Source organism: Ambystoma mexicanum, chromosome 2p (assembly GCF_040938575.1).
Source record: "Ambystoma mexicanum isolate Mex_15411 chromosome 2p, UKY_AmexF1_1, whole genome shotgun sequence".
Classification (NCBI taxonomy): Eukaryota; Metazoa; Chordata; class Amphibia; order Caudata; family Ambystomatidae; genus Ambystoma; species Ambystoma mexicanum.
The window spans coordinates 1,065,019,489-1,065,046,262 of record NC_090923.1 but is presented as its reverse complement, the minus strand read 5'-3'; the positions used below and the strand labels follow the sequence as shown (position 1 = coordinate 1,065,046,262).

The window sequence follows — 26,774 nt, the reverse complement described above, 5'->3', positions numbered from 1 at the left end:
ACCTGTTGCATTGTAGTGTTGGAGAAATACTTAAACACTCTTTGGAAGAAGTTCAGTTAGTTGTCAATCAGAGACTACCTAACCATGAAATCCAGGAAAACCTGAATTGTAGCAACTGGAGAATCTTATTAAAGTAAGAGGATTTGGTGGTACCTTTGATCACTGATAGAGTACAAGTACTTTGAGAACCACAATTCTAATATAAGGTTCGTTTTGACATGTCTATTATCTGGTTTTGAAGTGTAGCCCATATGCCAGAACTGTGGTCTTCAATACATATCCTTTGACTTTGTAGTCCCGGTTAGACCAGATTACCTTATATTGATCTATGCGCAGCTCCTGCATATCTTTTACAATTCTAGGCAATATTACAAACCTGCTCCTATAAATACTTCTTAATACCTACCTTCAACACAGAAAAGTACTCGATTTTGGTACCTCAGTGTAGACATTCACTTAATTCCAAGTGGTAAATGGTTATAATGTGTTGTGAGGCTCCACCTACCCTCTAAAGAGTTATGCCTTGGCTGCTTGAACGAAGCTAACCTAGGTGAGCAGAGGAAAGTGAGCAGTGATGAAAGCCTGCTTATATTAGCAAAGGAATACCACACTCACTGACCACAGTATCCAGAAAGATGACTTCTAAAACAAGGTTAGCGGTAAGCATTCAAAAAACAAAGTCAGGGGTCTGTAAGTCTTTGTATTCACACTTTAACATCAAAAGAACCATTTGATAGGACATTTTAATTCAACATTCATTGGGCCTCATTACGAGTTTGGCGGTAAATCCTCTGAATTACCGCCAGACTCCTTTACTGTTAGTGCCAGTTGGTCCTGTGGGTTTTTCTCTGGATTACAAGTGGTCAAAGGTACTTGATAAATAGCAAATTAATCCCCATTTTTGGAGTCTATGCAGATTTTGGCGGAATTACTGAGAGCAGAAAATGCGGACCATTTCTGGCGTTAAAGTAGAGATTTACCTCCCGCACAATTCTCGAGGTAAATCCTCCAATGTAATGTCAAGTTTGGAATTTGGTGGGCCGTAGCAACAGTAGTAATTCCGTTATTGAGCAGAAAAGTGGCGGTAACAGAATTTCCACCACTTTGTTACCACACTGCCAAGCTTATAATGAGCCCCTGGACTCTTCTTGATAGAGGAAACTCTAAAAGAGGAGATCCTAGTGCCTGTAGCTATCTATTAAATCAATGAAAGGCCAGTTCCTGGTGAATAAAATGGTCTTTTTCATAACAGGATGTCATTGTTTTTTTACCGTTTTGACATAAACTATTTAAAGCTATCATATCCATGGTTGAGGTTATGGGCCCAATGACCGAGGCTGATATAGTGCTAATACCTAAAATAGATAAGTGGACATAGGGCCTCATTACGAGGAGGGCGGTAAGGGGTTAACGGTGGCAGTAAAGGTGCCGGTGCCGTTAATCCCCTACCACCGTATTACGAGGTACCCTAGCGGGACCCACTCTGGACATCTGGTTTTACCAGACATCCTTTGCGGGTCCCGCGAGGGGACAAGCATGCTAACAACGGACCCGTTATTAACGGACCCATTGTTAGCATCATCCCCATTCCCATTGAGCCCATGAATGTTTTATCTTCCCTTATATCAAAGCATTGGAAGTGGCTCTTATAGATGTAATTGTTCTACGAGACTATAACAGCGAATGTCTGAACCTTCAATGGTACAGGGAAACAAATAGGACTGGTACATCAACTCAGGTAAGGAAAGGAGGCACGCAGATAAGAAACAAATTAAAAGCATGTGATCTATTTTTGGTAAATGGAAATCTGTTGAATGATGTCCATCCACAATACACATGGAAGAATGGTCCCTTGAAGTCAACATCAGACTATATCTTCCTGTCTAAGGACCTGTATTGGAAATGTACTAACCTAAAAGTTGTCAATATGACGTCTTGTGATCATAGTTTGGTAGCTTTTGTTCTAGATCTGAATATCTTATCACCTTAGGAACTGGAAGCAAAAGTTGTGATTGATATTAATTTAATTGATATTAATTTAAGAAATCATTCACTTGTTTGGAAACCAGGCCTAGCATTACGATTTAATGAATCAATGTTGTATACAGGGGTGCATGACAATGGTTTACTATTAAACCCTTCTACCTACGACAGAGAAGTCCAATTAGCCATTTGTAATTTATATATATATGTAAAACACAACCCTCTCAGGCTTTAGAGAATAAAGTCTCCCATGATCACAAGTATGACAAACAAGTCTCGGAAAGAAAGCATACCCTGAATACAGCACTGAGACTCCTTCAGAAAGCTCTGGATAAAAACAAAAATAATTTTAATGATCTGGCAAAGACTTTAACATGTTTTTAAAGAACTGGGCTAAGGGCCACCACTTTATCCTATATATAGCTGATGCTGAAGCTATGCTAGGCTCTATTATCCGTAAAGACACATGCTCATTTTGAAGGTTGGTAAAAGAGCCTCTATCACAACAAACCTTTCAATCCCAATCAATTAAAGCCGAGACTTGGGAGGCACATTTCTCAGAACTATATGGTGATAATAGTCTAGTCTCAGGGGACCCCTTTTATGATACATGTTGGTCAGAGGTCTTGGAGGCAGACGTAACAGAAATTGCAAATTTAAGAATTCAAAGTTTTGACAGTCTAATTCCATCAAACTACCACCCTATCTCATTGTTAGATGCTTCGAGTAAAATGTTCGGGCCACTCATTTTGGAAAATCTACAACTTTGGGCCTTGAATAATGGCTGTATTGATTAATATCAATCCGGTTTTAGACCGGGTCTAAATACATCTCACAACTGTTTTGCAATCCATCTTTTGCAATCTAAGGCTATCTTGGAAAAAAAAGGTGATCTATTGTGCCTTCTTAGATATCTCGCAGGCTTTCGACAGAGTAAATTATTCTATCCTTTGGCAAAACTCCATGATTGGGGTGCCCAAATGGTATTATTGGCCGTCTGCACAGTCCTTGCTTCTCATTTCCTCTCTAAAACTCAGGACATCCTGTCCTCTCTCTTTCTCTCCTCCTCCTTCCCCTACTCTCGGCTCCTCCTCTGGCCATTCTTTGGCCATCCCACCTTCCCCTTTCTCTGCCTTCCCCTGTTCTCCCCAGACAAGGTTTCTAGACAAGTCCAATCTATGAAAGTCTCGTCAAAACAGGTTCTCCCGTGTTCTTCTAAAACCATTAAGGACCAAATTGACACCCTGGCTCCTGCTTTGGCCGACTTCTGCAACCACTCCTTTGCCACTGGAGTCTTCCCTTCCCTCTTGAAGCACTCCATTGTGCACCCTCTTCTTAAGAAACCCTCTGCCGACCCCTCCTGCCCGGCTAACTATCGTCCAATCTCCATCACTCCTTCCGTGGGCAAACTCCTGGAAGAGCTGGCCATCTCCGAGCTTAATCTCCACACTGAATCTGTTGGTTCTCTCCATGATCATCAGCCTGACTTCAGAGCTGCCAGAAGCACAGAAGCTGCTCTCCTGAACATCTGTAAAGACCTGCTCTCCAACCTCCATTCCAACACCCCCTGTGTTCTCCTCTTAATTGATCTCTCGCCTGCCTTTGACACAGTCAACTGTGCCATCTTGCTTAACTTTCTCTGTGATAACCTGGGTATCACCGATCAGGCCATGGCTTGGCTGACCTCTTTCCTCTCCGATCGACCCTCCCAGGTCAATTTGGGTCCTTCCTCTCCTCTATCTCTATCACTACCTGCGGTTTTCCTCAGTGGTCTAACCTCTCTCCCTTGCCGTTCAACCAATACCTGGCACTTCTTGGCCAATGCATTGCTGTTTTCTGCCCCAACTTTCAGTGCTATGCGGATGACACTCAGCTCATTTTCAGGCTCCCTTCAGGCACCTCTTCTCCTTCTCTCATCTCTGACTGTCTGTCTGCTATCCAGGAGTGATGTGGCACAAATGATCTCTGTCTTAATGCCAGTAAGACTGAGATTCTCCTCATCGGCACACCTGCTCCCTTCTTTTCTGTCACTCTCTGGCCGGCTTAGCTTGGCCCTCTTCCTGCTCCCAGCTGTGAGGCTGAAAACCTCGAGGTCATCTTCAACTCCATACTCTCCTTCCCTCCTTACATCTCTGATGTCTCTAAGAAGTCACTCTACCAACTGCACCTCCTCAGGGGTATTATTTCTTTCCTCTCCTTTCCCCAGAATCCCACTGTCTCCAGCGCTCTGGTTCTCTCTAGGCTTGACTACTGCGACAGCCTCTTTCTAAATCTGGCTACCTCTGCTCTCCACCCTCTGCAACTCATCCAGAAAAGGACTGCGAGACTTGTCCTTGGCCTCAAGCCCAGGGATTGTATCTCTCCAGTGGCTGCAAGGATTACGTTCAAAACCCTCTGCAAGGCCTTCTGGGGCCTGGGGCCTAAATACCTTCAACTCTCTCTTCCTAAATATCCTCCTTCTCTAGCCCTTCACTCATCCACCTCCAACTCCCTCAGGGTCAGTCACTTCTCCACGCAACCGGTTGGTGGTAGGTCTCTTTTTTCGGCTGGGGCCTCCCTCTGCAACAGCCTCCCTGTCTCTCTGAAACTTGAGGAGAACCATCTCCGGTGTCGGAAGCACCTCAAGACTTTCCTCTTTGCTTCTGCTTTCTCTCATCCTCTCCCCTGCTGATCTCCTGGCTGAATCTGAAATTGTACTGGTCGTCTGGCTACCCTCTGTTCTCGGGCCCAGGTCCCCTTCCCGCCAGTTCCACACCTGCACTGCCCCCCTGGATCCCCTGCACTCAGGGGCTGTATCTCTACAACCCCCAACCAGCACATGACACATGATGTCTGCTCTTAACCATGCACTTGCCACCACTTGGCTGCACTTCTTATTTATTGTATTTGTTGTTTTTATTTATTTTATTGTTATCCTATGTACTACACTGCCTCCACCCCTTTCTCCCTCGCACTTTTCCCCTTGCCCCCTCCCCTGCACTTGCGCGATCTTAATGTCACCTGGCCTAGTAGGATCGTTGTCTCTGACTTCCCTCTGTTCCTCCTCCCCTGCCTCGTCAAGCCTTGAAACACTTGTGTATAAGCGCGTTATAAATGTCATATCGTTTCATATTAGCATGTTAATTGCATTACATTCGAACACCAAGGTGAAAGTCTGGCTAGATCAGAATGGCAATTATATGAGATGGATAAATGCCAGCTGTGGACTCTGCCAGGGGTGTCTGTTGGCACCATTTGTATTTAATATGTATCTTAATGATTTGGGCAAGGTTTTTGAAAACATCTGTAATGTTTCACCAAAGCTGGGAAATCTAGCTATAAGTCATCTAGCTTATGCTGAGTTCTGTTCAACTTGACACCAATCAATCTGCAAAGATCTCTGTCAGCTATCAATGCCTATTTAGAATCTTTGAACTTGCCATTGAATGTAACAAAATCAAAAATTATAATGAGAAATTATACAAACAAGGAAACAAAACTTAAAATGATCTATTAATAACACCCGTTTGGAAATAGTTCCTAGTTGTAAATATTTAGGCACTAAGATCTTTGGAAAAAGAACCAGTCAAACCGATTTAGCAATGATGAAGAACGAAATAAGATTCAACTCTTTTCAACTATTAGCTTTTGGTAGAAAATTTGGAAGATTCTCTGCACTTGTTACCATCAAAAAGCGATTCTGCGCTTACTCTATGGAGCAGACACTGGTCTTTTAATAAGTCAATGGGATAGACTGGAATCACTGTTATGGAAGAGGTTGCCTATACTCTGTAAGGGAACCCCTATTCCAGCACTCCAACACGACATGGGCCTGATTTCCTTACAGGCCCGAGCAGACTGGACGAAACTGCAATTATTGAGAGTAATTTTGCAACCTCTGGAAAACTGTTTGATGTTTGCTGTGTTTTATTTTCAAATACTTGTAAAGTCTTGAGGGATTGGGTGCGGGAGTCCCTGAAGACTCTGTGAGCCTATCATTTAGACCCCTAGGACCTTATGGCCCCATTTATTAACAGTAAAAAGCTAATCTTTGAATTTGATTGGATAAGGAACAGGGGCATAGCAATGAATTACCATCTTTTTTACCATTTACCGTATGAAGTAAGAGCTTTTAAGGTATTACCTTTTTATCTCAAACAGCATCCCTCTAGAAAACATAGATTTGATATGTTGCGTTTTAAAATGAATGTGCTTCCGACTAAAGAAATGTTGGGTGCAAGACTGGGAATTCCATGCCTGGGCTGTCTATGTCGGTATTGTGCCACGAACGTGGAGTCCATTTGCCATCTTGTAATTGAATGTAATGACTTGGCAGAACTCCACCACAATTTCCTTAGTCGATATGTGTATGATGATTGTTTTCTAAACACTGAGGGGTTTTGGGCAAGAATCCTTAACAGTAATGAGTCTTCACTAGATGTTTCAATCCAAAAATCCATGACTATTGCATTGCACTAATTTAATTTATTTGTCTGTATTGCATTAATTGCTAATTCCATTGCATGATTTGATACGTGATTTTAATCTGTAGTATTTTTAACAGAGTGTTGTCTTGATTGTTTTGTTATGGCAAAGGTTTTGTGGAACCATAAGCAATTAAATAAATAAATACATGAACAATATCTAGAGAGAGATGGAAACGTTCCTACTTCCAATAGACCGATAGCTTAAATATGGATGCTGTGCTCTTTACAAAAGGTCTTGGCCGACAGGCTGGAAGTACTGCATAATACCTTAGAGACCTGGATGAAAATGGCTTCATTAAGAGAGACATTTGAAGTCAAAAGAAAAATCAGTCATTAGATCAAGGGTCTGCAAACTGAGCCTCCCCACACGTTTCGCACTATGACTCTGATGATCGCTCACCATTGAGTATAGAACCAACTCTTGCAGACCCCTATGCTGATGAACTTAATACTGCAGATGGATTTATTGAAAGAAAAAGCCTCATATTTAAGGCTGGTCATCCTGAAAACGTTGTCAACATCCTAATCTTGAGAAAAGTATAAAAACATGTCTTACCTTGCGGCACAAAGATAGTGGCCAAGATGGTGAGTCCAGCTAGGATGAGGCTACTGGCCTGGGCGACCCGTCGACCGAGGAAAGACATTGCAAGGACAGACACGAGTTTACAAGGGATGTCAATGCAAGCAAAGATGACCTGTACAAGGTAGATGCTGAGCCCAAAGCTCTGTAGGTCCATGGCCAGGCCATAGTAGGCAAAGACAGTGGAGAACCTGCAATGGAGAAGCAGATGAGAGGTAAGAAATCTAGGTGACTCTCGGCTTCTAGGGCAGAATAGTGGAGTTTTTGAAAGCAAGGTAAGGGCACACATTGAGCGCAGTCATCTTAAATCTTGGGACCTTGAATAATCATCTGGTAGTTGTGTCAGAGACGTCACACTATAATGGACTATGCAACCCTTCCAATCATGTATATCACTTACCATCATGCTTGAATTTGGAATGTTCAAACTTAAAGCAGTTTTGAATGACTTAGTGATTAAATGATTTCAAAACGTACGGTTGAAAGCCTCATTTAACTGCCACAAGGAACCAGGGCATGCCACCTTTAGGACTGGATGAATCCGGGCTAGGTTTGCGAATGTGGATATTTTAAACTTCTCCATCGTGTCAGCTCGAATGACTGTTACAGCAATGCCGAGCCCTTGACCTCTCTGGAAAATCCAACGGGATGCAGGGTCTGACAACTTTGCAATTGCATTGGTTAATGGGTTGGCCTAGGTATACAGAGAGTGTTACCACTTAATGTGCACAACTCAGGGCATTGACACAAGGACATCACTGGGTCTAGATTGCCATTGTGGACTTCAACCGAGATGCACAACATGTCTCATGAAGGACTGGATTGCACAGGGAATCAGATCCTGCCCTCTCTAGACCAAAATGTTTCAGACTATTGGCGCACAAATACAGAACATACCATCTGTAGGGTTGAATGATATTGGGGACCAGGGAATTAGCACATGAATACACATCCTTCTCTGGACGGGATCACAGTAATCCACAGGAATAGTAAACCAGTGACTATGAGGACTGACACAGGAAAACAGAGCTTGTCACTTCTAGGAGTGGTAGGATCATGGGTATGTAACATGAATTTAGAACCTGTTCTCTCTGGGATGTACAAGTGATCCTAGCCTTCAAAGATGCCAACTATGGTCAGTGTATTCATGTTTGAAACTCAATTGTGGCTGATCGTGCACAAGACATGAACGGGTAATCACCATTTATGAAACCATCCCTAGAACATTTTCCACCAGATAAAAACAACAAAGAATAGAAATACAAACAATAAACAATTTAATACACATATGAAAAGAGTTCAACCAAAATGAAAAACATGTATTGTCTTGGGAGGATAGCTTGGGGGCAACGTGCTCGCCTTGGAAGCAAGATGACACGGAGCAACACAGGTTCGATCCCCGGGTCCGCGCTTAGAAACCTCTCAGTATTAAGCGCGTTATAAATAACCTATCATATCGTATCTCATCATATTGGTGCACCATAGAACAAATAATGCTGGGAAGCAACACAATGCTGTACAAAATGGCAGGAGTGGAGGTTGTCAGTGTAGGTATGAAGATAGCGGTTTAAGTGTGTGATCTCCTACTCAGGGGATAACAAGATGTTCTATGCAGAGTATTCTTTCCCTGAAATGCAGGAAGGGGGTGGTTGTCCTAATATGCACCCCAGAATATTGGATCACATTATAGGTGCAAACGAAGAGAAGGGATGTTCTGATGCCGAGGTTTCTTGTTTTATGCTGGCCTCCAAAAATGGTTATTGATTTGGCCTGATAGTAGGGAGATTTGTTTTGTCATTGCCTTGTTTGTGGTGCAGCCTATCATGAAGGTCATGAAAGTCTGTAGGTGCAGTGAGTGCACCTCTTGAGGACGGGTGTCTTGTGGTTGAATGCCTTCAATGAAACGAGCCGTGGCATACTGGATGAAAGAGTGAAGGCTGGAGCATTTGCCAGAAGAGTGGGAAAGTCTGGAGTTAGGAAGATGAGCTGGTACCAAGCCATTTGCCTTTCTTGGAGATCAGAGTTTGGAAAGAGTGTTTGGGGTCAATGAAAAGCACAAGCTGAGGGGTGAACTTGTGAAGCGTCATTATTTCAGCCAGTTTTGGACTGTGCTTAGCCGAATTCCAGAGTCGACGACATTTCCAGGCGTTCAGCTTCATGCAGAACCTTGACATGAATGAGGAAGAGACAGTGCATGCTGTTGAACCAAATTAACATTCAATTTGAGCTGTGTCATGTTGGCATGTTGCAGTTTTCCTGTTATGATTGTCCATGAGTTTCGCCAGTTGCTCCATGTAGACATTGCCATAACTTGACGGAGAAGGGAGCTTTGGGGTCTCAGCAGGTTGCAGAATGTCAGGGGGGATCTTTCGGCTGCCACCTTGATGAGCTGCTGTTTGTTTCCTAAGTAGGATGTAAACCATCATATGTCAGCTTAATGAAAGCCCTACCTGGGGAAACAGAGGCTCTACCCGAGGACCGGGCTGATGTGGAGGTCCGGTAGACCGAGAAAGCCAGTCTATTATTGTCAAAGGGTCAGTACCATGAGCCATCCAGGGCTGAAAGGGAATAACTGTTGGACCGTCACCCAGTTCCCGGCACATGTCCCAGTAGATCCATTTATCAACCCCCCCCCTCTCCCCACCCACCTATCAAAGGGAGTACCCAAACACCAGTGCCTCGTGGCCACATGGTGTCTTTTAAAATGAACATGGCAGAAAATCTTTCACATACCTTGCCATGGTATTTCACTCCATTCTGCCCTGCTGGGGGGAGAGCAATAGGTGAGACACCATCTCAGTTCAGAGTATCCCTTCACAATAGTACAACTAGTATTGGCTTTAAAAGGCTGAGTAGAATGCAGTACCTTCAAGGGGATGAACAAGAAGTGTGTAAACATGCATTCCTTCATTCATTCATTTATGTAACCATTTAATATAGCAAAGTGCTAAGCGGCTTGATAGTTTGATCATATATCATACATACATGCATGCAAACACACTTAAGTATGCAGTTTTGAGGAAGCCAGAATATTAATGCTATAGGCATACATATATCAAATATCTATAATGAGTAGGCAATGAAATTAAATCCACTTCATTTTCTATGTTAGAGGAATAAACAGCATATTGTTTAGAAGCTAAGACAAACAAGTCGACCATGGGTCCTTGCTTTAGGGACATTTAGGGCCTGTAGATAATTCTGCTAAAAGCCGTTAGAGATAAATCGGCCAGAAACCGACACCCGATAATTTGGCAGCAACCTGAGGGGAGGTACCTACCATATTGTTTACCTTAATCCTAAAAGGCATAGGGAGGTACCTCTACCTCAGAGTCAGAAGCAGGGGATTTGGCCACCAACTGACAGCATTTATGGTAAGGGGGATTTCCAAGTGAGGGACCCTATAAATATGCTTCTTGCCAAAAGCCAGGGCTGCTGCTTTTGCTGAAGCGACGCCAGGAGTTGCAGGGGGTGTAAGCTCTGAAGCTGCACCATAAAAGCATTATTATATTTTCTTCAAGATGCAAAGGGGTTTGGCTTGATTGAATACTGTGCAAGTCTGGTGTTTTAGTCCTTTGATGCTGTGATTTTGTGATTTGCATTGAACATTGTCATCACACATTGAGATGTATACAATTGCTTAATGGACTTAAGCTTTTGGTTTAATTTCATTTAATATAATAGGTTTTAGTACCTTTGCACAATATTGCTCCAGACAATTATGCTTCAGTGAATTGTGCATTGTAATTTCACTTTAGAAGTGTTGTGCCTTTACTCACAGAAAGGATAAAGTATGGATAGGAGTTTTTGTATTGGAAATGTGAGTTAAGCCCCAAGAGGAGAGTACTGATTTAAATTGATTTAGTTAAAGAAAAGTGACCTGTTACCTACCAAACAGATGTGTTTGAATCTTATGTCAAACTAGTGCGACGAACTGACGACATTGAAGATGACAAAAATGTTTGAACAATATGCTGATTTAAAGAGATGAATTGAGGGATTGCGAATGTAATGAAAGTACTTAATGTATATACAACTTTGGTCATTCTTGACTCTGGGATATAATGGTACAATGAAAAGCTCATCAACAACACAGTGTGTTGCATTTTGTCTCTCCCCAAAATCTTTCAGTTTTGTCAATCTCATTATCTCTATTTGTGCATTAGGAAGTGACACAAGAAGTGAAATGGAATGGTTGCAGAACCCGTGAGAAAACTGTCAGATTTTGAGGGTTTAAAATGTTGTGAGACAAAGTGGGTAAGAGAAACAAACATTGAGGCCCACAAATTTTAAATCAATCATTGTAGCAAATCAGCTCTGCATTGGACAAAGGGGGGGGGGGGGCGTTCCCTGTGGTCAGTCCAGCGGCTGATCGCTTCTTCCGTTGCATTAGAAGAACGCAAGGCTTTTCTCTGAGCTGAGAAGAGAGGGAGAACAGAGTTCTTACCAGCTGGAATGATAGTTAGAGACGACACACAATACACTGTGTGTCTTTCAGGGAAAGAGGGCCTAGGTTTCAAGCCTTGCTGCATTCCTGAGTGATTTATTGGGCGAGCAATGCAATTCAAAAGCGAATCTGTGGTTGCTGATGGGGATCGCTGTTCTGCCTCTGACAAGTACAGCTCGTCATCCTTCACACGTGTGCATTGGAAGTGCAACACCACTCACCTTTCTCCCCGTCAGCCACAAGCTTTCGAGGAGACACTGGAGAGACATTGCTTCATGCAACTGAGCGGCGGGGCTTACAAAACAAAATGCAAATGAACGTGTCTCCCTGTATAGACCAGTGAGGCTCAAATATTATTTTCCAGGTTTTATGACGTTATGGTTCAACTGTTGAAAGCATTCATTTTTAACTTTGAAGCCATAACTGTTGCACATAGATAATGGGCTGTCTGAAAGCCACTTCAACAGTACTCCCAAGTGCTATCCCTTTAAGATAGTGCACAGCCAAAGCATCCAAGTTGTCCGTAGATTAGACAGCTATACATATTCTCTGGCTCAAAATGTCCTTGTATTGCATCTAAGGCCGGCTCATTTTCTTTGACCTCCGAAAGAACTTGTTATGTTACGTTAATTGTGTTTGTAAAGAGCAACTTGAACCTAAAGGCATCACGGCACTAAAGAAGGAGCCTGACTAAGGAATACTTCAGGCTACAGAGAAAGCAAAAATAGAATAGTTTTAAGATGACGACAAAAGCAGATGATCGTCTGTAGTGCAGAGGGCACGAGGAAGCTTGGTCCAGGGTACCGCAATGGCCACGGAAAAAGCGCAACCGCCCATCCTGGAAAGATGAAACCTAGGAACTTGGAGGCAGAGCAAAGTATTCTGAAAGGAATATAATGAGAGTTTCTTCTGTAAATATTTCACACCCAAGCCATAAAAGGCCTGATGAACGATGCATAATCATTTAAATTAAATTTGTTGCAAAACTGGAAGCCAACAAATGTTGCGTAAATTAGGTGATATGTGATCCAGAGAGGAAAGACCAGTCGTAACTCTGGAGGCGGTGTTCTGTTAAATTTGGAGCCAGTTTAGAATATAAGCCGCTTGGGCCACGAAAAGAGCAGTGCAATAGTCTAAGGTGCCAAAAATAGAGAAGCAACCCCAGGGGTGTGCAGACGAGGAGGCACGAAAGGAACAACCTTCCGCAAGATCTTAAGTTTGAAATGGCCCCCTTGACATACAGAACTTGCCTGCGTGTCCATGGTTCCAGGAGATCTTGTTTCCTTTGCTATTCACTAACAGATCTCCTATATAACCGTAACTGTTGTTATTCCACATACCACTGAGCCTTATGTTTAACATGGCATGCTCACTATTCTTGTTGTCATTTATGTCTAATTCTCGTACATATGGGATCACGTTTTAAGTCACAAATAGTCTAGTGTTGTCGTTTTTCCCATATCTTTCCATGAGCCTCATTACGACCCAGGTGGTAGCCGTGCCCTTTTTAAGGGCACGGCTGTCGCCGGAAATTATTTTTTACAGGGTCCCAGAAAAGGGCAATAACCGGGAACTTGGCGGACCAGGTAATTGCCCTTTTCTGAGACCTGGTAAAAATGAATCCCATTCCCATTTGAGCCCATTAGGGCTCAATGGGAATGGGGAGGATGCTAACAACGGACCCGTTAATGACGAGCCCGTTGTTAGCATCCTGGACTGCTAGCGGGACCCACTAAGGATGCCTGGTCTGAACAGGCGTTACTTGGCAGGTCCCGCAGCAGTCCTCATAATAGGGCAGCCCGTAATGAACGGTGCCTGACCCATACCGGCACCGTTCATTACGGGACCGCATGGGTCCTAATGAGGCCCCATGTCTTTTTCCCCAAGATATCCCCTTTTAATCTCCCATTTAACATATAACAACCCCAGTCATTCAGAAATTCACTCCGAGCTATTCCTTGCTCATTCCGGCTTGTCTGTTCCATTACACATTTCCTCTTCGTTTCTAGACTTTCTCTTTTACATGCACAGGATGCATAACAATACCTTCCTATGGTCACTAATTCAGGGTCATCGTGCGTATCAACTTCGCTCAACACATTTGCCCCAGTTTCCATTATTCTGTCTGCTGTTTCTCCACCTGGGGGGTAATATATATATTGATTATAATCCAATCCTTTGTGCTTCCAGGAAAGGTGGCTTTTACTACCAGAGTATTCAGATCCCTCCCTCTTACAGATATTCTTTCTACCTTCATTGAGTTTTTTTACCCCTGTTATTAATTAGGCCCCCACTAGGCTGGCCTAGTTTTTCCTTACTTGCTGGATCTTAAAAAATCTGGTAGCCATCTATATTAATTTCATAGGTATGCCAGCTTTCTTGTAGCAGGAAGATTTCATTGCTTGTTAGTCCCGACAGCAGACTGTCATTATTCAGCAATTGACTGTGGCCCCGGGTGCTCCATGTGCATAATGACTGCCCTCAATTTGTAATCATCCCCTTCCCACCCATGGGCTCCAAAAGTGATTTCAGTACTCCCGACACATTTTCTTGGAAGCACTGTATATATGTGGAGGATTTATCTCCAGCATCATTTTGGGGGCAAATCCTCCACCTTACCGCCAAAGAAATCGGCAAAATCGGCAGAATTACAGCAAGTGGTAAGTTTGCTGGAATCGCCATGGAATCCAATGGACTCCAACAAATGGTTACTACACTGCCTACCACCATTTGTAATTCTGTGGTTAATCCGTGGGGCCAAGTGTCAGTAATGGTCATTCCATTTGGCGGTAGTTAGCGGAGTCATCACTGAACTACCACCAATGTCGTAATGAGGGCCAACATATTTTGGAATTCTTCATGTTTGGTCTGTAAGGAAATCTTACAGCGATAGATGCAAATAGAAACACAAGTGGAAGCGCATCTGTTTTACTATCATTTGTGCTTTCTGTATATAACATTGGGGTAGTGCAGGCAAATATGCAGCAAGGAGCCTACATGCAACCAATTGATGTAGCGGGGGACGAGATATCCCAATGTCAGGGTCGGTGGGGAGTGGACACTGTGTGTTTGTTGGTGTTGTGGAGGAGCAATTCCTTGTGGGTGATAGTTTAGGGTTCATTCCTGCATGGTAGAAGTGTGGTGGCGAGTCAGATGTTGATGTCAATGGTATTGCAGCATCTGTGGGCATGGACAGAGAAGGCCTGTGTTCTGGTTCCTAACTAACTGGTCCAATAGAGTTGAAGCCTACACAATTCCTTGCTTCTGGTGGTTTCTAAGGCTGAAATAATGCGTAGGTTATCAGCAAGGTGGCTTGGAGACTTGAGGAAGACAGCCTTGTCGAGGGCGCATGCTATTTTGAAGGTGACCTGTCTTTGAGATGGGGATCACTGCTTTTCAATGAGGGTTGCTTAGCTGTGTTAGGAGTAGCAGTCCTTCGGTGAATAATGCTGCAACATGCAGGGCACCTTTTAGGTGTGTCTGCGTGGTGTCCAGAGGGCTTCCAGGGGAGCATTGACCCCACTCAGGTGGGAGGGGACCGTGGTTTGGAAGGCAGGGGTGATTTATTTAGCTTGTTTGAGCGAATTGTGTATCATTATGGCTGCATGTTGGTAGCAATGTTTTTCCTGGTTCATTGCCATGTGCATCTTGAAGGAGCTGTGTCTGTCGTTGTGGAAGGCAAGGGCATTTGTGTACAGGTGAACACCTGATATAAGTGGTTGTAGGTGATATGACCTCTGCCCCACACACCTGATCAGTCATGCCCCTTGTTTTCAGATGATAGGACAGTAATACTACAGGCTAGTTCCTTATGTTGACCAGTTTGGACCAGGAGATGCCACAACCAGATGCCCAGCTACTCACACATCAGGTGTGCTCCCTGAAATGATAGCAATACACTCTCACTCCCCCGCCCAGACACGCCATCTCCACTAATTGGTGATGTCAGTGCTAATAGGCAACATCTAGCGGCTGGAAAGCGACTTTACAAAAAGCATGACATTGCTGCTATCTCACACATGTCACCATAGGGCCCATAAGCAATACAACAACCACCGCTACATGAGTAGTGATGTTCCTCTACATGCACTTAACTACCTAACACGCATCATACGTTGCCAAGGTGAACCCCACACATGACTTTTACACCGTATTCATGACTGAGAGCTGTATGTCACCCACCTACATACGCAGGCCAGAGATCCTCTTTCTCAATGCCTGCAGCTTACTATGAAGAGACTGCCCATAGGAGATGGTAAGATGCACCCCGATAATTCACTATGGTTCATGAATATGAACATTAATGGACCTCAACGCCATTGGCTCTTTCTTAGTACTCGCCGACGACTTGACGCATTTAACAGCAGACACAGTCAGCCTGAACATTATGTCACGCCCACAAGTACAGTCAATGTTCGATTACAGACTCCACAGACTTGCTCACCACAATGTCACTCAATCACCCCAACACCTTCTTCCTCAGTGTCTTTGATATTCATGGCAATCAAGGAAAACATTGGCTGAAGGAAGGTGCACAGTGCCTCTCTGAACCTGACACAATACACAATAGAGGCAACACATATACAAGGCTGTATCCCCTTCTTCATCATGAAACACCCTACGCACCCTCTGTCATGGGTGTCCAATCACACTGTACTTGTTGGCGAACGTGACAACTGACTTTCACATTAGTCACACCACCCCAGTCAGGCACATCCATGGGTAAGGCAGCAAACAGGCATTCTGATCATTCAGTCGCTTCCCAGCGCAAACTGACAGGATAGACCTCATCAACCTCCTACTCACATGGCCCAATGTCAGTGAAAGTACCATGACTGATAGTTGCTTATCCAAACAATGTGCAATGGTGCTGCTGGCAATATAAACCACCATGCAACTGTGTGCCACAACACCCTGTAGCCTTTACCTTCCATAGCCGGGTGCACTGAAGACCTCACACTCTACAATCGAGACATCAGTGTAGAAGGAGTGACTTAGGCAATTTGCCACACTAAAGACAGCCCACGTATGTGTGTACTATGCACAGAGAACTGATAAACAGTGCCAGGGCCAAATGATGCAAATACACCATGGGCAAGGAGAGCAGCAAAAAGCAGATTACTCTTGGGGCCATTAAGCACTGGATGAAGTGTCTTCGCAACACGCACATAATGTGGTCCATGAAGGATTCAAACACCATTGAATGTGTTGTCATGCAGAAGCTGTTCTAGATCCACATGCACATGAGTCAGCAACAGCACAACGGAGTGCCTATGTTCATTGAAGGTCACATTGTACATGGTGAAGAACCTCTCGGCCTCCGTACTCCAGATCCTTCCACCTGCCGCAGTCGTCACTTACCTGGCAATGATCCACAGCTCCCTCAGTCATGGCACATTCTCTTTGAGACTGAAGACTGGCAAATGCTTGCAATTGTCGAGGAATCAAGGTGCTCCTTAACTTCTGGTCCATCATCAATCTGTCCAGGATTGCTCCTTGAGGATGCGGTAGCCCTGCATGTGCTCCAACAGATGTAGGCTAACCACATCATTCAGTGAAAGCAGGGTTGCCACAGAGCCAGATGCTGCACAGACACTGCTACCATCACTGCTCTTGTTTAGCCAGTTTGTGATGTAATTGGCTTTCACTTCCTGGTCACAGACCCCTTTTGACTGGAGCTTGGGGTGGACAGTAATTTGTTGTAGAGTTCAATGTGATCGCACCACTCGTAGTAATAGCCTGTTTAGCACCTTCCGTCGTGGTGCAATGTAGGACAAGGGCGCCTCTGTTCTGGTGCAGTGTGGTGCATGGCGCAGTGTTGGGCTGGCCTGAGGAAGTGCTGTGGGAGTGTACAGGGCTAGAGTTTCCCTTTGCAGCACTCGGTTTTGCGCTGCAGTTCTTTTGTTCATTAGCTCGCAGAGCAATAGTTTTGTTAAGTAAGGAACCTCCTTCCCCGTGAGTAAACAGTCAGTGTCCCACGCTGGAGCCGCTCAGTACACTCCACTTAGCGCCCGGTTCTGACTTTACTTTAACATCATTGACTTGGGCAAACATTCAGGAACCACACTAGGGCACCTGAAAATACTTAAACAGCATTTCATGTTACATTTCTTTTCTTCTCATGGATTTTATAAAATGTGCTGCTAGGGAAGAAAAGAAACATGCTACATGTTGTTTATTTTATGCATTTGGCTACCAACTCCTTCCCCTGGTTCTGAAACTAACACAATTGCTAATCAACTAGTTGAGTTTGCAATCATGAAAAATGTAAATAGCAAAATCTGCCAATTATTTAAAACATAAAATGTATGCCTTGATAATAATCTCCAGGATAGCTGCCTTTTGTATTTGTATTTATTTAGTTTATATAGCGCTTCACACCAAAGCCTTTTGACTTTATTAGTGCACAACCAGCACTGCTAAACCGGGGGGAAAGTGGCAATGCATCATAGATGCAAGCAGATGCAAGCATTTAAATGCATTCCAATATTGCATTTTAGGTGCAGCAGGTATTGTGTTACTCCTGCACCGGCAGTCCATGCATTCTATCAGTGCACCTCTTTATGGGAGGAACACCTTCTACCGCAGTGCCAGCACCCTGTTATCCCCCAATATCAGGCCAGCACACAGAATTAGGAAGCTACACGGATGTGTGTGTTAACAGCACCTTTACTTTGAGCATCCACTTTCTCTCACGCCTTCTTCCATACTGGCGCTCTCCCTGCCCCCCTTCCTTCCTCCTCCCACGTGTACCAGCCCTTGTGGTCGAGGTGTGGGAGGACCTGCAGTCCCATTAAAGGGGCAGTGTGCTGCCCTGGTAACATCACCCCACAGAAATAGTTTTGGGTCGCCTCAGCATTCCTGCACTAGAAGCTGCGGCCGACTCCTCATCTCATGTTCCCTCTCGTTTTCTCTCATGGCCGGTTCTTGTTGCCAGGTCTCATGCTCTCCCTCCATGAAGTTCTCTTGGTCAGTCAGCAGCTCTCCCTCTTCCATCTCCATGTCAGGGGGCAGGTGTCTGAAATGCGAGGCATTCACAGTGAGTTGTTGGTCCCTGCTCTTGGCAGTAACCATTGTCCCTTTCACCTCCACAACCTTGAAGGGGGTTGGGCATATCGTGAATCGGTTTTCCTCATGACTCTCTGCCGAATTAGCACTTCTTCTCCTGGCTTAAATTCTTTAGGTCACGCCCCTTTCCTGCGATCAGCCTCTTCCTTTGCTTGGCGCTTCTTGGCAGCATCTCTCTCCTTTATCTCAATGTCTCCCTCTTCCCGATCTGCTGGCCGGGTGACGAGCCTGGTGTTGACTTGATACGCCATCAGGATCTCAGCCGGCGTTTTACCTGTAGAATCATGGCCCGTGTTCTGATAATCCCTCAGCGTTCTGCAAAGAGCTTGGTGACTTGACGTGCTCTCCATGTGTGCTCTTTGGATCAAATTCTTTCTTTTGGGCATACATTTTTCAGCCATCCCGTTGGCCTGAGGCCACAGTGGCCTTATCTTTTGATGAATGAACCCCATATGTTTAGCAACTCTTGCAAAGTCCTGCCCATCGAAAGGGGGTCCATTGTCAGATTTAATGGTGTGGGGAATTCCCCATTCATGTAGTATCTCATCCATGAGAGACGCCACCGGTGGCAAAGCTGTTGTCGATATTTTCTTAACAATGGGAAATCTTGAGAATTCGTCTATTAGTACTAGTAGGTACTCCCCAGTGTCCATTGGTCCATAGAAATCTACTGCTAATTTGTGCCAGGGTTTTTCGGGGATCTCTGTCAGTTGTAGCGTGAGTGGCAGTTTTGCTCTGGAAGTGCATTGGCACGGTATACAGTGTTGTCCATGTCGTTTACCATGGTATCCATGTCGGGGAACCGTACATGGTGACGCAGTCTTTTGTTTGTGTTTTCTGCACCACTGTGACCTTCCTGCGCTATTTGAATGTCTGACTTTCTGAGGGTTGGGGGTATGGTAAGTCTGCATCCCCTGAGAAGGATGGATTGGTCTATCACTGCCAGTTCTGTGTCGATTTTAGAAAGTTTGCCTGTCTCGCCTTTACATGCCCCTGGATGGAAGTGGAATTGCCTGTGATTGTCTATCCATTTGTTTTGATTGGTCAGCTGTATGGCCATTGTAATTGAGGGATCTCTTAGCAACTCCTGTGCCACTTTGTCAAGCGTAAGCGCTGGAGGCATTGCATTTGCTGTGGCCTATCGGATTTCTTCGGTGTTCCTATTCCTCGTGTCTGTTTGCTGGTTATGTGGGTGCCTGGACAGGTAATCCGCTGGGCTGCGGTCACCCCTCGTTCTCTGCATGATGCTGTAATCATACTCCTTTAACCGGATTCCTCATCTTTCAATTTGCAGGGGCATCTTGATGCAGGGTTTTCCAAACAGGGACAACAATGCTTGATGGTCTGTGACCAATGTGAAGCTTTTCCAAATAACAAAATCGTGGAAGTGCTTGCAGGCCCAGATGGCTGCAAGACTTTCTTTCTCTGCTTGAGAGTATGCTCTTTCCGTGGGTGAAAGGCCTTTGCTGGCATATGCACCTATGTGTTTGTATGGTCGCAACAATGATGCGCTGGTTATGTACCAGGGTGTACTGAAAATGGACGATCGACTGGAGTGGCTTGGTCACGCCCCATTGAAAAATTCTCTCAAAAGACCTGGAGAGGATGTGTCTGTCAGCCATCTGCAGGAATTCTTGCTCCCTCATGATGTTGACGGTGGCACCATTGTCTAGGAGAAAGCAGTGGTTCTTGTTACCCATGCTGATGAGGACTCTTGGGCCTCTTCTGTTATTTGGCCTTGCAGGTCGCTGTAGTATGTATCGGAGGAGGTTGAAGTTGAGGGGTAGAATTAGCGTGCAGCTGGTGGTTTGTTGTATTCATCATTGTATTGCGGGTGAGGGTAGACTCATTCTTCGCCGTATCCCGGTTCTCTGTTCTGCATGTTCTTAATGGCCCTCTCATATCTGCATAGGCAGGTGGGATATCCTGGGGCGGGGCAGGTAGGGTCTGGCTGTTGCTCTGGTGGCAGGTCACCATGGGACTTGCCATCATCATTGGGAATGGCCTTCCTTCTCAGCAGACAGACTGACAATGTCCCTCTTTCCCACAGTTGGAACACCTCTGAGTGATGGCTGGACACGCCCCTGTTTGTGGGAATGTTAACCCACACCTGTAGCAGGACCGCTGGGCCCTGAGTGTCTGATGCGTGGGGGTTAGGGGCAATTGGGTACTTAATTAGCAGGTTGCAACCAGTCTCCTGGTGACCGGGTTTCGATGGCAGCCACCGCCTCCTCTTTGTCCAACTTCTTGGCTTGTTGTTGTGAGCTCTAAAATTTCTTACTGGGGAAGAGGCCTTTTGAGCAGTTGCTTGAGGAATATGGAAGAAATACATCCTTCAATGAGACGAAGCCGGGTGTCCTCATCATCAGAAAATTGTGCGGATTGGCAGTGGCAGCGCACTAGTTTCTGTCTTAGGCGTGTGACAAACTCATCAATGGTTTCCTGGGCCTGCTGAGTGCATTGATTGAAAACATAGTGCTCATAGTCTCTGTTCGGTTGGATTATGCGTTTTCTGTGGAGAGCTGCTACCAGGGCCTCATAGGTGGCTTTTTCCCCAGCCGGGATGGTCTTAATGATGGACTTAATTTCTTTGCTGGCCAAGTTAGTGAAAACCTCTGCCAGAGCCGGTGATTTATCTTCCCCCACCGCTTTAACAAAGTCAGTAAACATGTCCACCCATTCCGCACAACGGAGGCCCTTGTCCTGGTGGGGTGCCAGTGTGAATGGACGTGGCCTCCTAAGAAACTCTGCCCTGGAGGTGGTGGACAGGAGGGCCTGGGGGCACAATCATCTGCCGCTGCTTGATCCATTGTGGTAATTGAGTTGGCAGGGGTGGGGGTCTGTGTTCGTCAGGGCTTCTTACCTGGTCGGATGCGGCTTGGATTTACTGCCACCAGGTGGCTTCCTTTGTTTGTTCATTTTTCCCCTTCTGTTTTATCATTTCGTGCAGCAGGAGCCGATTAAGGGCGGCACACTTCGGTGTTGTAAATGTGTAGGCTGATTTGTGGCCCAGTCGGTATTCCTCGTAGGGCAGGGTATCGCACAGTCACTGTATGAAGGCACTCTGGAGGGGCAGTAGCGGTTCGGAGACAGCCCCCTCCAGGATGATGCAGTAATTTCAGGATACGGTAGTTGCAGCCCAGAACCATAGTTTAATGGCATGCCTCGCCATGGGTATTGCGTGCCGTCCTTGATGAGGAACAAAAAACCAAAGAAATCATTGGGGGTTGGGGGGGCCTTGACAGGCTCTCCCGCCCGCGATGAGAGCACTTGTGAGTGCTCAAGAAGCGCAGTTGTGCTGTGCTGCAGGCGCCACTGACTACATGAAGAGATTGCAGGGCTCCCCGGCCCTGGGTAGTAGTGCACTCATGGGTGCCTGGAAGGCTTTGTCAGAATGATGCTGCAGTGCCTGGGGACACCACGGGGGAAACAAGTGGGCCCCTTGTTAGCAGGACCGCTGATGCAGTTGGAGGCCAGCAGCCTGGTGGATCGAGGCGGGATCGCCGTCAGGAGAGAGAGAGGACCAGCAGGATCGCTGGGGTTGAGGCGGGTGGTGGGATCTCTGTATGCAGGATGCCTATGGGTGCTGGAGGTCCGTGGCCAGTTGTTATCCCCCAATATCAGGCCAGGACACAGAATAAGGATGGTACACGGAGATCATATGTGTGTTAACAGCACCTTTATTTCGTGCATCCACTTTCTCTCACTCCTTATGCCGTACTGGCGCTCTCCCTGCCCCCCCCCCCCACTCTTTCCTCCTGTCCCAGCCACGTGATCCAGGTGGGGGTGGATCCGCAGTCCCGTTAAATGGCGCCGCCCTGGTAACACACCCTTTCAGTGAATTCCAGGATAAGCACAATTTGTGTCACTGCATTCCAGGTGCACAACATGTTCTGTCACTGTAGCGTGCATGAATCACATATTTCTTGTCAACCAATACCTGCAGCAAAGCGTTCAGAAAAGGTTGTGGCATGACATTATATCGTTTTAATTTAGTTGCATGTAATGGTTGAGGTACATCACATTCATTATTTGAGCCTTGCAAGCCAGGCACATAGGTCTCAGCTGCCATCAGGGGCGTTGCTAGGGGGGGGGGGCTAAGGGGGCAATAGCCCCTGATCTTTTGGTTGTAGCCCCGGATAGAATCTCAGGAGCTACAGCCAAAAGACTAGCTAGCCCCAGGCCCAACAGTTCCAACATCAGCCTAGCCCCGGGTCTTTTCCAGACCTAGCAACTCCCCTGGCTGCCATGCTTGATCATACTCAGCTGTGACTGTGGCTGTCTCTCTCACCTACCACACGAGCGCCAGGCAGCAGGAAATGCGTCGCAGAATGGGCGTGCGAACCGTGTCCATCACTGTGTATGACGTCTTCCTTAAAGCCAGTTCTTTCTGCATGCTCGCTTTCAGCATCTACAAAAAAGTATAGTGAAACTTTAGAAAATGTTTCTTAGGGTAATGCCCACCATTCTTTAGTAAAAGATGTGCTATTGTTTGTCGCAGTTTGGAAACAAGCATTGGTAAAAAAAACAGTGGTGTTGGCTTTTATGTAGGCACAAGAGAAACATTTTCCAGGCACTGCCATGATGGTACTATCTAGCAATAAGATGGCAATAGCTGGAAAATGGTGTTAGCACCTGGGTATATTACGTCAGTGCCTGGCAAATACTTATCTAATGACTATACAAGAAGCAAAACTATTGGTTTTTCCAATGCTTGTTAATAACAGGAATTCAGTCAAGGAACAGATGCAATGACACATATATTGATTGTAAATCAAGTGCCTAAAGGCACAGTTGGTTGAGGCTTTTTTATTACTACAGGTCAGTTCAATAATTGCAAATTTGTCATTACCTCACAGAAGACTGCTTAAAAATAGCAAAGGATTCCCATTAGCACAGAGTTAGCTGAAAGAACTCCTGTGGGAATGGTGTTTTAGGTGGGGAGGGCAGGTAGTGGTTGAGAATGGTTGAAAGGGTGTTTTAGATGGGAAGGACGGGTAATGGTTGAAAATGGCCATAGAAACTAGCATGGCCAATGAGTGGAAACATGCCCAATGCCCACAAAATATGTGGGTCTCCCTCACGTCACATCTCTCTCCTAGCTTCAATTAGAACACCACTTAATTGCCAACTTCTGATTGCAGAGCTCTCAAGTTTCAAGTGGCTGTTAAGGTGGTTGCAATGTCCCAAATAGACCCAGAGGAATCAGAGTCAGTTCAAACCACACTAATTGATGGAGTAGACAAAGTGCACAGCAAAGCCCAGCTTTGTTATCATCGGATCAAAAGCCGGGACAGAATACAAGCATTGAAATCTTGTTGCTCTCAACATTTTAATGCAAATTAATTGCTTAAGTACTAGAAACTTGTCATCAATAGCGTCATGACATAATCTTAGTTTACAAAACCTATGGGGGACAGGGATTGGTTTATTGGTTTGTCTACATATAGGTTCCATAGGGGTTAAACATTGTATTGGGATACAAATATCTGGTGTTTCCACTTGGAACCACACCCATATTGATAAGGTAAGAAAATACATAATTTCTACAAGTGGTTGGTTGGCATACTACTTGATGGGCAGCATGACACTAGGGATTTCGATAGGTTGGCTCCTTGTTAATCAACCTTACCTTGGATGCTTGACAGGTTGTCAAGAAATGAGCCAGAAGAGAAGTAGGGGGAGAGAAGCCTGCGGACTATCCTTTGTTCAATTAAAATGTAACATCCCTCATTCCTAAGTCATGAGACCAGGCAATCTCTTTGTGCTTGGCCTTATGTGGAAGCTTTGGCTATGTGTGCTTTTGGGGAGTACTGCAGGTGTCATATCTATTTTGGCTTATAATGAATAGTCAGTGTTCTCCCGTTTTGAATCACATGCTGGAAGACTGTGTATGAAATGGAATGTCCTTCTATTTTTGGAGATTTCAGCCAAGGATGATGTGTGTGTCATGTTTTCTGTTGCTATCGGGTACACTCTTCAGTTATTCTTCATGGAGTCTTTTGGCTTACTGTGTTATTGCACCTGGCTAACAAATACTTGTTGTATTCTTATAAACCTTCTATTAATCTGGGAGTATACTGCCTGTGTCTTAGGAATTATCTTGTGCCTTCGTTTGCAAGTTCCAATCCTCTCTTTTTTCACTGTAACCTTGTCACTAGTTGTCAGCCCTTGGGCCTCATTATGAGTCTGCCGGTCCGGAAATAAGGGTGCCGGTAGCAACATCGGCACCCTTTCCGGACCGGCAGTCTACAACTCTGCTTGCTGGAGCAGATGAACCCGGCAAGTATGACCTGACGGGCGCATCAGCCCCGGTAGGCAGGGTTGCCATGGAGACACCGCTGACAATGGTGCCGGTGCTTCCGTGCACCATTCCCTTGACATGAATAGGGCAAAACATTTTCTGCCGCCTAATATCCCGGGCCACCCGGACTTATAATGTCCCGGTGGCACTGGGATATCAGGCGGCACAAAGAGTGTTAAGGGGTTGGCAGCAACCCACCGGTGGCACCAGTGAGTTACTGCAAACCTCGTAATGAGGCCCATCTTCTGAGCTCTGCACGGATATGTATTTATGTAGAATCAGCTTTTTGAGTCTTCCCAAGGACGCAAGGCTGTGGCTCATTCAAAACCCTTCTGTGGCTTCAATTTTGAAGACGAATGCTGCCCAATTACACTCTTGTTTCTGCGTTAGTGAGCTATATTCACGTGTTGTTCATGTTGCATTCACTTTATACATCGGTCATGTTAGTGTTCTCCATGCAGGTGGATTCTATGTAAATATTCTTCATGTATACATGCATATATTACCTATTGTATGTGTTCTTCATGTGGAGTGCATGTTTGCTTTGTGTCTATTGCATGTGCTTGTTACTGTTAAAATGTCAGCTTGAATGCTCTTTCTATGTTCAGCTTAAATTGTCTCCATGTCCTGTTGTACCTGCCTTTGATAAGGGTGGTACAGTTGTCTCAGTGAGTAACTTTTCTCACCTGTGCAGTATTGGACGCGGGGAGGGGCAAAAGCTATGGATGACATATTCATCTGCCTCCCAACATGGCCATGTGTGAGAAAGCCATCCCGTCCTGTTTTTCTCCCAGTGGATCCTGAGACTTGTAGTGTTTTCCTAATTGAAAGTTAGGAAAACCACAAAACCCAGAATTCCAAGCAAACACAGGGATGGATGGCCTTCTCACACCACAAACATGGGCATGGAAAACTTGAGAGCTCTGTGATTTTGGCCTCTCTGCCACTTTAAGACAGTTAAACATTTGAGCTTGGCCTGCAATATCAGTGAGCTCAAACGGACTTCAAAAAGCATTTTGATTTGCCTATGTCTGCAAACCAATGTTAGGGCAGTATATTGTGATTTGCTGCTAGCCATTTGCCCCTCCTGCCCTCACTGCAGTCTTCAGAACAGGGCAAACTGACAATAAAAAGAGATCCTGTAAATATGACATGAAAGGTTATGTGAAATGCAAGGATAAGACACTTGGTCACTTGAATAGCAGTTAGAGAAATGTGTTTGTAGTCTTAGACAAACTAGGAATGGAGTGCACAACATGCAGAAAACACATTTGTATCAACCTATGTATTAATCAAAGATGTGGAAGTACTTACCTTTTACAAGCTGTCGCTGTGCAAATGCCCATGTGAGCACAGTAACGACACGGGTTACTAATGAATCATGTTCTTTTTCAAAAATTGATATTGTGGCTTTTGTAACCCATGGTTAAAATGTTTGCACTAATAGTTGGCAAGATATTCAGATAATGAAGGTCAGGCATGAATAAGACATTCTGATATTTCATATGATAGCACTTGTTATTAAGAAATAAAGTGAAGGCCACGTTGTGCAGTGGGCACAGCCAGTTTAAAGCTACTCATGGGTAATCACAAATCAGAATATGTTCTTGTGTACTAAGAAAACATGCCTGGATCAGCACATTTTAAACCTTCTAGCCATCACCTTTTGGTTTTGCTTACATCAACCCGAGTGGAACGGGTATGCCCAGACGTGGGCCCCGGGCCTGCTGGGCCTAGAAACCCAAACTACTCCTCACTGATGACACCAAATGAGGCCGAAACATGTTTGGTGATGCTTGTGGTCTCGTGCAGAAGGGATGTGCCCTACTAGTTCAGTTTGAACTGTCTCTTACGCCGAGGGATGAAGTCTGATTTGAGTATGATCGTTCCTCTTTCCTCTTTCCTCTTTTTCCTATTCTCCACGAA

At 45.1% G+C, this 26,774-nt stretch overlaps 1 protein-coding gene across 1 annotated transcript in view; it reads right to left on the bottom strand.

Moving 5' to 3' along the window:
* LOC138567843 (solute carrier family 22 member 6-A-like) overlaps window positions 1-26,774 on the bottom strand; it is a gene marked incomplete at its 5' end in the record, with an annotated part of 223,258 nt that overhangs the window by 55,983 nt on the left and 140,501 nt on the right. The window contains 2 exons of the mRNA XM_069646335.1: window positions 7,006-7,220; window positions 22,840-22,955. Of these exons, the coding sequence (XP_069502436.1) occupies window positions 7,006-7,220; window positions 22,840-22,955 (331 nt within the window). The remainder of the gene's footprint in view (window positions 1-7,005; window positions 7,221-22,839; window positions 22,956-26,774) is intronic.